This window comes from Rhinatrema bivittatum, chromosome 11 (assembly GCF_901001135.1).
Source record: "Rhinatrema bivittatum chromosome 11, aRhiBiv1.1, whole genome shotgun sequence".
Classification (NCBI taxonomy): domain Eukaryota; kingdom Metazoa; phylum Chordata; class Amphibia; order Gymnophiona; family Rhinatrematidae; genus Rhinatrema; species Rhinatrema bivittatum.
Genome location: NC_042625.1, coordinates 98,230,342 through 98,243,312, shown reverse-complemented (window position 1 = coordinate 98,243,312; position 12,971 = coordinate 98,230,342). Strand labels below are relative to the sequence as shown.

The 12,971-nt window shown below is 48.9% G+C and overlaps 1 protein-coding gene across 5 annotated transcripts in view; it reads right to left on the bottom strand.

The window, feature by feature from the left end:
• Nucleotides 1-12,971, bottom strand: part of CSMD2 (CUB and Sushi multiple domains 2) — a 653,904-nt gene that overhangs the window by 238,013 nt on the left and 402,920 nt on the right. For 4 of the 5 annotated variants that reach the window (XM_029572110.1, XM_029572106.1, XM_029572107.1 and 1 more), the window contains exon 9: nucleotides 9,756-9,880. The exons of the other annotated variant lie outside the window; for it this stretch is intronic. In XM_029572110.1, coding sequence (XP_029427970.1) covers nucleotides 9,756-9,880 — 125 coding nt within the window. The remainder of the gene's footprint in view (nucleotides 1-9,755; nucleotides 9,881-12,971) is intronic. 5 annotated transcript variants of the gene reach the window in all.

The following is a 12,971-nucleotide window of genomic DNA, read 5'->3' as shown; positions in this document are numbered from 1 at the left end:
CTCACAGGACAAGCAGGATGGTAGTCCTCACATATGGGTGAGTACCGAGCTGAGGATGTCCAAGAAATGCACCAAATGTACCCAAGATGTGCAATAGGCACAAGGACTGGGGTGGAATTTGGTAGAGGGCATCCTGAACCCTAACGGGCAGGCGGAAGGTTGTTGGTACATCAAGTTATAAAAATGTTGCGCAAGACAGACTGGCCGAAGATGGAATCTTGTCTTCCGGCTTTGTCCAAGCAATAATGGGCTGCAAAGGTGTGGCGAGAACTCCAGGTGGCAGCCCTGCAAATGTCAGGAAGTGGCACCAAGTGTAGGTGCGCTACTGTAGTCGCCATGGTCCTCAAAGAGTGAGCTTTAACACGGTCCTGAAGTGGGATGCCTGCTTCCTGATAGCAAAAGGATATGCAGTCCGCTAACCAGGAGGAGAGAGTCTGCATACCCACAGGCTGCCCCAATTTGATGGAATGGAAAGAGACAAACAATTGAGTGCTTTTCCTGTGGGCAGCTGTACGGTCTAGATAGAAGGCTAGAGCCAGTTTGCAGTCAAGGATATGTTGAGCCTGTTCTCCTGGATTGGAGTGGGGCCTGGGAAAGAAGGTAGGTAGTATAATGGATTGATTAATGTGAAACTCCGATACTACCTTAGGTAAGAACTTAGGGTGAGTGCAGAGTACAGCCCGGTCCAGCAGAAGTTTAGTGTAAGGCAGATAGGTAACTAGGGCCTGTAAGTCACTAACTCTGCAAGCAGATGTGAGTGCCAAAAGAAAAATCACTTTCCATGTGAGATAGCGAAGATCACAGGATTGGAGAAGCTCGAATGGTGGTTTCATGAGCCGACCCAAAACCAGACTGAGGTCCCAAGAAGGGGCTGGAGGGCGCAGTGGAGGCTTGAGGTGAAGCAAGCCTTTCAGAAAATGTGTAACAAGGGGTTGTACTGAGATAGGGACATCCCCGACACCTTTATGGAAGGCGGCTACCGCACTGACATGCATTCTGATGGAGGAAGTTTTTAGACCTGATTCTGACAAGTGCCAGAGATAGTCTAGAAACTTCATGGTGGAACAGGTAAAGGGATCAAGGGATTGAGAAGAACACCATGACTCAAACTTGTTCCATTTATGTAGGTAAGACTTTCTCGTGGAAGGCTTCCTTGAAGCAATCAGGACACGGAAAACTGGCTCCGAAAGGTTAAGTTGCTGAAGAATTAACCTTTCAACATCCAGGCCATCAGGGACAAAGCTTGAAGATTGGGGTGGCGTAGGCACCCGTCGATTTGAGTGATCAGAAGCGGGTCCTTTCCCAAGGGAATGTGCCTGCGAATGGAGAGATCCTGAAGTACTGGATACCACACTTGGCGAGGCCAGTGAGGTGCTATCAGGATCATGCATCCCTTGTCCTGACGTAACTTCACAAGAGTCTTTGAGAGAAGTGGAAGTGGAGGAAATGCATATAGGAGACCGGTTGCCCATGAGAGGGAGAACGCATCTCTTGGCTGAGAGTGTTGGCTGCGAGTGAGAGAGCAAAAGTTCTCTACTTTGCAGTTTTGAGGTGACGCAAAGAGGTCTATGCGAGGATGACCCCAACGTTGGAATATTGAGACCGTTACTGTGGGGTTGAGGGACCACTCGTACGGATGGAAAACGCGACTTAAGTTGTCCGCCAACACATTGTCTACTCCCGGCAAATAGGTGGCCTTAAGGTACATCGAGTGGGAGAGGGCCTCCGCCCATATCTGTGCACCTTCCTGATACAGTAGGTAGGAGCCCGTCCCTCCCTGTTTGTTGATGTACCACATGGCCACCTGGTTGTCCATCTGAATCAGGATGACCTGATTGGAAAGGCGATCCTGAAACACCCTGAGAGCATATCTGATTGTTTGCAGCTCTAGGAAACTGATTTGGTGTTTGGCTTCCTCTGGAGACCAAGTTCCTTGTGTTTGCAAATCGGCAACATGGGCTCCCCAGCCGAGGTTGGAAGCATCGGTGGTGAGAATTATTTGAGGGTCTGGACCCTGAAAGGGCAGGCCTTGGAGGAGATTGATCTGACTTTTCCACTAGGTTAGAGACTGACGGAGTGAGTCGGTGATGTGGACAGTGGTCGATAGAGGTTGGACAGACTGAGTCCATTGTGACCTTAGAGTCCACTGCATGACTCTCATGGCCAAGCGGGCCATTGGGGTAACCTGTACTGAGGATGCCATGTGTCCCAGTAGGATGAGGAAATGGCGTGCAGTCGTGTGGCGCTGAGACTGTAGCTGGTGTGCGAGAGAGATGAGAGTGAGAGCTCGCTGTCGAGGCAGAAATGCCTTTGCCTGCAAGGTGTCCAAGTCTGCCCCTATGAATGATAAAGTTTGAGATGGGACTAAGCAGGATTTTGCGTAGTTGAAGCTGTTCCTGGAATTGCTGAGGCAGGGACTCTGCAAAGTCCTGTATCTGCTTGAATAAGACCCTGTTGTTCTGGGTCATATACAGCTGGTAAGAGGCGATCTGAGAGATGAGCATTGATGCCTGGAAGACACGCCGGCCAATGGCATCCAGGAATTTCTGTTTCTTACCTGGGGGAAAGGAAGAGTGGGGTTTTGATCTTTTTGTCCTCTTTTGGGCAGATTCTACAACCACAGATTGCTGATCAGGCTGAGGTTCCTGGAATCCTGGGGATGACTGGACCAAATAAGTGGTATCAGCTTTTCTGTTGACTGGAGCATCAGAACCAGGGTGTTCCCAGTTCTGTTTGAGGAGATCCAAAAGAACCTGATGAATAGAGATGGAGGTTATTTCCTTGGGAGCATCCAGGAATTATAACAGCTCCATCATTTGATGTCTGTCATCTTGTTCAGTCTGCAATTGGAAGAGAACCAATTCAGACATTTCCTTCACAAAATTTATGAAGGATAGGTCCTCTGGAGGAGAATGCTTCCTGCTTTCAGTAGGAGAAGGTGGCAATGGCAAGTCATTGGTGTCTTGAGAAGAATCATCGGTCCAGGAGTCATAGGGATCAGCACCTGCCTCTCTAGGAACCTGAGAAGGACAGGACAATGGTATTCCTGAAGGTCCCAGTCTAGGCTCCGAAGGCATCAAGGGAAGTACTGGAGGCACCGATGAAGGCATCGAGGGCACCGGTGCAGGCATCGAGGGCATCGATGGATGGATCGGTGGCGCCGATGGGCGCATCGGCAGGACACCTGATGGCAGAATGCGGAACGGTGTTTCTCCTCCCGATGACAGAGTAAGCGGGGAAGCCACCAGAGCCATTGGTGACCCAGGATCCATCAGTGGAAAAGCGGCTATAAACACTTCCATCTTCGAGAGCAGTGGTGCCAATGCTGCCGGAATGGGATCGATAGTCGGTTCCGCGACCGGCACTGATTTCGGCGCTGGGGACCTTGGAATCTGTGCATCGCCTTATCGATGGCCTCCTGAACCATCCGGTCCAGTTCTTCATGGAGACCTGGAGCAAGCAGCCCCGGCTCTGGAAGGGAAGGAGGCAGAGGCATTAGCCGGAGGAATCACCGGTAAAGGCGGTTTCGCGGCTCTCGATACCCATCCGTGAGGGTTGCCTCGGTGACCCAGTCGCAGAAAAGGTTGGTGCCTTTTCTGGACAGGGTTTCTTCGATGGCGGCTCGGGCAATGGCGAGGTCGATGACTTTCCTTCCTCGATGGTCCGAAACTTCCAGTGTCGATGCCGATGTTTCTCTCTACGATCCCCTCGGTCCTGAGGGGGGTAGAGATAGTCGAAGGCCCAGAAGTTGTCGATGCTGGGTGGTCACCGGCCGGTGGCCGATACTGGCATGAAGTGGACGGTGCCCGTTCAGATGACGTTGGTGCAATAGACGGCGTCGGGGTTTGAGAATGGAAGAGAAGTTCCATTTTCTCCATTCTGGCCTTGCGACTTTTTGGTGTCATTATGGCACATTTGGTGCAGGTCAAGACATTATGCTCGCACCAAAGACACATTACACAGACTTTATGAGGGTCTATTATGGACATGGTGCGAGTACAGTCCGGGCACCGACAGAACCCCGACGCCATGGCCTCCGAAAAAAATGAGCCGCGGTACGGTCGACGGCCAGTAGGCCATGAGGGCCAAACTCAACGGGAAACGACCGAAAACGGGAAAAACTTACTGGAGTACCTCAGAGTCAAAAATTTGAAGGAGGGACCCCTGTGCGGTATGAAAGCTTTTAGTAATTCCGTGAGGAAAATTCCTGTCAGGAATCTTTGTGCAGCTCCTTAACCCGCGTGGCTACTGCTGTGCAGAAAAAAGAAGACTGAAGGGGGACCCCTGCTGGCTGCAGGTTTACTACCATGCTGGGCATGCCCAGTAGGTGCCAGTCAAAGTTCTAGAAACTTTGACAAAAGTGTTCCATGATTGGGCTGATGTCACCCATATGTGAGGACTACCATACTGCTTGTCCTGTGAGAATACCCCTAACACACACAGAGTAACTGTAATCCTCTATATAATTCCTGTAACATATATACACAGTAACTGTAACCCTCTATATAATACCCCAATACACACAGTAACGTTTACCCTCTATATAATTCCCCTAACACAAAAAGAGTAACTGTTACCCTCTATATAATACCCCTAACACACACAGAGTAACTGTAATCCTCTATATAATTCCTCTAACACACAAAGAGTAAATGTATCCCTCTTTATAATACCCCTAACACAGAGAAACTGTAACCCTCTATATAATTCCTGTAACATACACACACAGTAACTGTAACCCTCTATATAATACCCCTAACACATACAGAGTAACTGTAATCCTCTATATAATTCCTGTAACATATACACACAGTAACTGTAACCCTCTATATAATACCCCTAACACACACAGAGTAACTGTAATCCTCTATATAATTCCCCTAATACACAAAGAGTAAATGTATGCCTCTTTATAATACCCCTAACACACACAGGGTAACTGTTACTCTCTATATAATTCCTGTAACATATACACACAGTAACTGTAACCCTCTATATAATACCCCTAACACACACAGGGTAACTGTAACCCTCTATATAATTCCCCTAATACACACAGAGTAACTGTAATCCTCTATATAATTCCCCTAATACACAAAGAGTAAATGTATCCCTCTTTATAATACCCCTAACACACACAGGGTAACTGTTACCCTCTATATAATTCCTGTAACATATACACACAGTAACTGTAACCCTCTATATAATACCCCTAACACACACAGAGTAACTGTAACCCTCTATATAATTCCTCTAACACACAAAGAGTAACTGTAACCCTCTTTATAATACCCCTAACACACACAGAGTAACTGTAATCCTCTATATAATTCCCCCAATTACCACAGAGTAACTGTAATCCTCTATATAATTCCCCTAATACACAAAGAGTAAATGTATCCCTCTTTATAATACCCCTAACACACACATGGTAACTGTTACCCTCTATATAATTCCTGTAACATACACATACAGTAACTCCAACCCTCTATATAATAACCCTAATATATAGAGAGTAACTGTAACGCTCTTTATAATACCTCTAAGACACACAGAGTAACTGTAACCCTCTACTTCTTGTGCAACCCCCATCCCCCACACACACCTTCCGTAGCAAACCAATATTGCCAAGTCCTGTCACCTATCAATTGATGCAGCTTCTGCTTTCAGCAATCCCTGAGGGATTGATTTAGGGGTTGATTTATTAAGCCATAATACTATTTTTGTCTGCTATAACATGTTAATGGACGATTTTAATGTGGCTAACATTATAGTGACAACAAACATTATAATACAAGTGCAGGTTAGAAAATCAGTCCCTTAATTTAAAATGATGAGTTTGCCTGTCACAAACATGGGACATCACAAAATTAGCTGTGTTAGCTCATCACACTGTAGCATTACACGTTCCATCCAAGACTATATATTTTAACTTTGTATCTCTCCTTATTTTAAATATAGTTAAATATTTAATTTCACAACAGAGAATGAATAGCTGTTAAATCTTTTTTTTAGAGCAGCTAAAATTCACAGCCTCTGAACCTCAGCCATCCTCAGAGTGTGCGAGTAGCAGGCTCTGCGACCCCTGGCCAAGGACTGTTACTGCAGTGGCTGGGCTAGATGGGAGGTTATAAAAGAGGGTGAAATGAAGGCTTCTCATGCTGGATCCCAACCCAGCTTCTAATTGCTTTGGAAAAGGAGAAAACTGCCAGGTCCAAGAAATAGAGTTAGAAAGGGTGAGAAATCCAACCCATTTCAGCCAGGAAACATAGGGTCATAAGAACATAAGAACATGCCATGCTGGGTCAGGCCAAGGGTCCATCAAGCCCAGCATCCTGTTTCCAACAGTGGCCAATCCAGGCCATAAGAACCTGGCAAGTACCCAAACACTAAGAAGATCCCATGCTACTGATACAATTAATAGCAGTGGCTATTCCCTAAGTAAACTTGATTAATAGCAGTTAATGGACTTCTCCTCCAAGAACTTATCCAAACCTTTTTTAAACCCAGCTACACCAACTGCACTAACCACATCTTCTGGCAACAAATTCCACGAGTACCTGCTGCCATGTTACACAGATACCACACACAGGCTTGTGCTCTTTCAAAGCATTAGAAGGCATTCTCTGCCTTGCCAGGTACAAGTGAAATAGCCTTTCTGGATTTTATGAAAAATTGTGCAGTTTTAGCATGATTTCACACCTGTGCTGAGGAAGTGAAACGAATATGCAGGGGGCTTAGTGAATAAGGGCAGAGTCCTGCTTGTAATCTCACTTTGTGAGGGTCATTACTGACGTCCGTTGATGTTCGTAAGCCTGCAAGAAAAGCTAAGTGACAGCTGTAAGCACAGCATTACACTGGCACAGGGAGTATTCTGCTCGGCCAGTACTACAGATACCCTTGGTGCATTTTGGGGCATGAGGCTGCAGGCTGCGTCACTCAAACAGTGCCGCAATACCCCAGTACAATATCACATGTACTGTCCCCAGGCTAAGGGAACAGAGATACTGTTTCTTGATTTCATCTATTTTTAAAGTCTGTGATGTCACCACAAAAGCTTATATAGCACTTGGCCAACACTAAGGTATGTAAGAATGAGATTATATGGCAGACTCAAAGTAACCTAGTGAAGAGAGAATATACTTTCTAAACCATGGCTGGGGCGTGGATCTCTGGATGCGTAAGACCAGACAGTATGAAACATTGCTCAATATCCCTTACTTCCTATCCTATTCCCAGTGGAAATGAAGAGCAGCAGATGAACATCCTGTTTGCAGTCCCCCAGATGTGTAATTGTAATTCCAATCTTTCCAAGTGTCCAGCTTCCTGTGGAGAACTGCCTATGGGTGGCAGGCATTTTACATCTGCAGGTCATGCAGTGAGGCAGAGGGAATTAAAGTTGCTTTCACCCTCTTAATCAGAAACCAGCTCAACCTTTTTTTGCCATCCCAGACTGAAACATGGCCAGGGGACGGATTGGCCTATCGGGGATCGGGCATCCCCCGGTGGGCCGGTCGCTCTAGTCACGTGGTCTGCCGAGCGCGGCCGTGGCAGAGCCCCGCTGGGCAGACCACGTGGTATCTCCTGGGCCGGTCCTCATCGAAATCTGCCCCTGAACATGGCTATACCCAGGGCCGGTCGCTCTAGTCACGTGGTCTGCCGAGCGCGGCCGTGACAGAGTCCCGCTGGGCAGACCACGATGTATCTCCTGGGCCGGTCGCTCTAGTCACGTGGTCTGCCGAGCGCGGCCGTGGCAGAGCCCCGTTGGGCAGACCACGTGGTATCTCCTGGGCCGGTCGCTCTAGTCACGTGGTCTGCCGAGCGTGGCCGTGACAGAGCCCCGTTGGGCAGACCACGTGGTATCTCCTGGGCCGGTCGCTCTAGTCACGTGGTCTGCCGAGCGCGGCCGTGACAGAGTCCCGCTGGGCAGACCACGTGGTATCTCCTGGGCCGGTCCTCATCGGGAATCCGCCCCTGAACATGGCTATACCCAGGGCCGGTCGCTCTAGTCACGTGGTCTGCCGAGCGCGGCCATGGCAGAGCCCCGCTGGGCAGACCACGTGGTATCTCCTGGGCCGGTCCTCATCGGGAATCCGCCCCTGAACATGACTATTAGCCAGGGCCGGTCGCTCTAGTCACGTGGTCTGCCGAGCGCGGCCGTGGCAGAGCCCCGCTGGGCAGACCACGTGGTATCTCCTGGGCTGGTCCTCATCGGGAATCCGCCCCTGAACATGGCTATTAGCCAGGGCCGGTCGCTCTAGTCACGTGGTCTGCCGAGCGCAGCCGTGGCAGAGCCCCGCTGGGCAGACCACGTGGTATGTCCTGGGCTGGTCCTCATTGAGAATCCGCCCCTGAACATGGCTATACCCAGGGCCGGTCGCTCTAGTCACGTGGTCTGCCGAGCGCGGCCGTGGCAGAGCCCCGCTGCAATCCATGGATTCCCCAATGCACTCCTCCACATACACAGCAGGGTAAGGAAGTGCAGTACATGGATCCCCCAATGCATTCTTTCATATACACAGCAGGGAAAACCGCTGCAGCACATGGCTCACCTGATATATGCCTCAGACACAGTCAGGTAAGGGTTGCAGCACCCTGCCAACGCAAGAAACTCCTCCATACACACCAGAGTAAGGAGGTACAGCACATGGCTCACCTGCGACACCTCGCTGCACTCACTGGATCCCTTAATAAATCCCAAAATAATGTACATTCCTGTGTAGTACACAGAAACATGAACACCACTTTCAGTTAATTACTCAGAATAGCTCAATACCGAGCAATGTAAGCTGCTAAAAATCCTTGCCTATAATCCCGAAGACTCTATATGGCTTAATTTAACCAAAATGCTTTCATTTTCTGTTTCTACACTGTCCTCTCATATAAAGACACAAATCTTGTTCCTCCAGAATGAACCTGCAGCAGTGAAAGGGAACTGTGGATGTGCCCTGTGAGCACAAGGCCAGCTTTGGTGTGAGATGCTGCACTATCCGTGCCCCAGCATTCGACTTCCTTATAGATTCACTAAGGAATTCACTTATCCGTCACCCCGGGCTCCTTGTTCACTGCAGAATTTAGAGCTCTTTCCTCTCATGCTTCTGCTGATTCAGGAGTAGGGTGATGCTTTCTTCCTCTTCTTCAGCTTAGGAGGCTTCTGCCTATCACCGTCTATCATATATGGCCCGGCATGAGAACACCATGCATGGTGCATGGAGGGGATGCTCTGTAAAATAGTCTGGTGAAATGCAAAGGTGCTCTTATGACCTGAGAGGCCGGAGACCATCTCAGCACACAGACACCAGCAGTAAGAGAAAGCAAATCCCGTTAGTGATCTCTTTAAGTCAGCCTTGCTCCTTCTGAATCAGAGCGAGAGATACTACATGCGGTGCCTCGTGACAAGCTTCTCCGCAGCCATTACAAACAGTCAGGATAGTCACTGCTTAATCCCACATTCTGGCCTTGTGTAGGTGGGAAACCTTGCTGGTGAGTGGAGGCAGGCAGAAATACAGGGTAATTAAAGACAGCCTTAGAGGGGGTCCTTTTCCCCTCCTCTGCTTCAAATGATGCCACAAATCAATGAATTAAAGAGAGCACTAGCACAACGGGGAAAGGCATCACCGCAGCGGGCTGTCTGCACCGAGGTGTTCTAAGCTTGGGCTAAAAGCCCCGGAAATGAGACATAGACAGAAGATACAGGAAGTAAAGCTGTAAGCTCCCTCCCCCACCCCCCACCAGTGCCCCCATAGATTTCTTACCTCTGCAGACGGGTCTGTGGTCACTCCAGGCTGCAAACATGTCACTCACTTTCATACAGGTTATGCTTTTTGAGCCCTGTAAGTCGTATCCATCGATGCATGTGAACTGTATGCTGGATCCCAGTCTACGAGCCAACAGAGCAATGTGTTACAGCCAAAGTTCAGTATTTCATTATAAGAACAGAAGAGATGCCATGCTAGGTCAGACCAAAGGTCCACTGGGTACAGAATCCTGTTTCCGGGCCAGTCAATAGTACCCGGCAGATCCTATCTTTCTGCAGACTGAAAATTAGGCTCCAAGCTTCTGTGGAGGAAGGAAGCCATTTCTAGTCTCCCATCTATGACCTGCACTATCATTCTCTGTAAGGTTTTACCCGCAAAATCCTTGACACGCACGTAAATCAGCAGTAACGCTCTCATTACATGCCAACAATAATACACAAGAGAAGCTTTCATATCCAATGAACGCGGGGCTTCAAGCTCTGGAGGGATACTAAGTACCGTCCACAGAGTTTATGTTGAATTTTAGGCATCAACAAACCATAAATGGAGAAGCGGGTGGGAAGAACGTTTGACATGTATTCCCCTTCATTAAAACCCCAAGTCAATAGGGAGCAATCCTACTGCATCCCCACTCTCCTGCTCACTCAGAGCCAGGAGTGGATTGCAGTCTCCAGTGGAAATAGACTTAGATGGACAGGGTAATTATGCCAACATTATATGTTACAGGGGCACTGATTTCAACGTTCAGAAAAATCATTTCCGCTTGTTCACCATAGAAGAAGTGATCATGGATAACATTTCTCTTTCCTACTCTGGAAGCTGCTGTCCCAGTGACTGACAAGGCAAGCGTCTGCCTCATGGGTCACATTCCCCCGCCTCCCAAACCTGCCTGGGAACTCCATAGCCAGTCAGGTCTTCAGGATACCCACAATAAATCTGCATGCACTGAAGAGCCTATAAATGTGCAAATGCATCCCGCGGCGTGGGCTCCCCTTGCCATGCGTCAATGGAAGTAAACAATGAGATCTCACTTAAACTGGAAACCCTCCTGGCCTTGTGCCTCAGATCTCAAAGTCTAACACACAAGTCCAGGATCCATGTTTCATCTCAAAGTCAGAAGTGCAGGGTAAAGATTTGTAATAAAAGCAAAAACAGGAACTGCCCAGAGTTTTCGCTTTGACAGAAAAGCGTTCTTCCACACATTTTTTTTGCCATAGAATTTCATGGGAAAGGTTTTGATGAAAACAAGCAAGGAAACACCTAAATCCATCCTTCTCATCTGGTTATTTATTTAATAAATAATGATAAAAGTTGTGGAACGAGCAAAATGTCCCCATTTTCCGTCTTTTGAGTGATTGGGCTGATGGTTTCACAAGTGTGCGAGTTTTATCTAAAAGTCACAAGATGAAAAGTTCACTTTCAAAGCATCCTTGCAGGAAGGACACATTAACCCAAGGCATTTACCAGAGTAAAGTGACCTGTCGAAAAACCAATTGCAGTGACGGGAATTCTAAGGCTAGATAAATAGGACGGATGGGCAGACTAGATGGGTCGTATGGTCCTTTTCTACTGTAATGTTTCTATCTGACTCTGTTTCTATGCATTCTGCTTGGCTAAATGTACACATAGGCTTCCATAGTGCCTGTGCTGTTAGCCGGGTTAATCGTACACGTGGGCTTCCATGGTGCCTGTGCTGTTAGCCGGGTTAATCGTACACGTGGGCTTCCATGGTGCCTGTGCTGTTAGCCGGGTTAATCGTACAGGTGGGCTTCCATGGTGCCTGTGCTGTTAGCAGGGTTAATCGTACACGTGGGCTTCCATGGTGCCTGTGCTGTTAGCCGGGTTAATCGTACAGGTGGGCTTCCATGGTGCCTGTGCTGTTAGCCGGGTTAATCGTACACGTGGGCTTCCATGGTGCCTGTGCTGTTAGCCGGGTTAATCGTACACGTGGGCTTCCATGGTGCCTGTGCTGTTAGCCGGGTTAATCGTACACGTGGGCTTCCATGGTGCCTGTGCTGTTAGCCGGGTTAATCGTTACACGTGGGCTTCCATGGTGCCTGTGCTGTTAGCCGGGTTAATCGTACACGTGGGCTTCCATGGTGCCTGTGCTGTTAGCCGGGTTAATCGTACACGTGGGCTTCCATGGTGCCTGTGCTGTTAGCCGGGTTAATCGTACACGTGGGGCTTCCATGGTGCCTGTGCTGTTAGCCGGGTTAATCGTACACGTGGGCTTCCATGGTGCCTGTGCTGTTAGCCGGGTTAATCGTACACGTGGGCTTCCATAGTGCCTGTGCTGTTAGCCGGGTTAATTGTACACGTGGGCTTCCATGGTGCCTGTGCTGTTAGCCGGGTTAATCGTACACGTGGGCTTCCATGGTGCCTGTGCTGTTAGCCGGGTTAATCGTACAGGTGGGCTTCCATAGTGCCTGTGCTGTTAGCCAGGCTAATCATACACGTGGGCTTCCATGGTGCCTGTGCTGTTAGCCGGGTTAATCGTACACGTGGGCCTCCATAGTGCCTGTGCTGTTAGCCGGGCTAATCATTCACGTGGGCTTCCATAGTGCCTGTGCTGTTAGCCGGGTTAATCGTACACGTGGGCTTCCATAGTGCCTGTGCTGTTAGCCGGGCTAATCGTACAGGTGGGCTTCCATGGTGCCTGTGCTGTTAGCCGGGTTAATCGTACAGGTGGGCTTCCATGGTGCCTGTGCTGTTAGCCGGGCTAATCGTACACGTGGGCTTCCATAGTGCCTGTGCTGTTAGCCGGGCTAATCGTACACGTGGGCTTCCATAGTGTCTGTGCTGTTAGCCGGGCTAATCATACAGGTGGGCTTCCATAATGCCTGTGCTGTTAGCCAGGCTAATCATACACGTGGGCTTCCATAGTGCCTGTGCTGTTAGCCAGGCTAATCGTACAGGTGGGCTTCCATGGTGCCTGTGCTGTTAGCCGGGCTAATCATAGAGGTGGGCTTCCATGGTGCCTGTGCTGTTAGCCGGGCTAATCGTACAGGTGAGCTTCCATGGTGCCTGTGCTGTTAAGCCGGGCTAATCGTACAGGTGAGCTTCCATGGTGCCTACATGCAGGCTTTCACAGTGCTTCTGTTGTTAACCAAGATGAAAGGAGACGTTTCCGGCGTCATGTTTAAGATGGACATTGCTTTTTGAAATGTGCATGTGTTACACACACACACGGCCCCGCCCGCCCTCACGGAATAA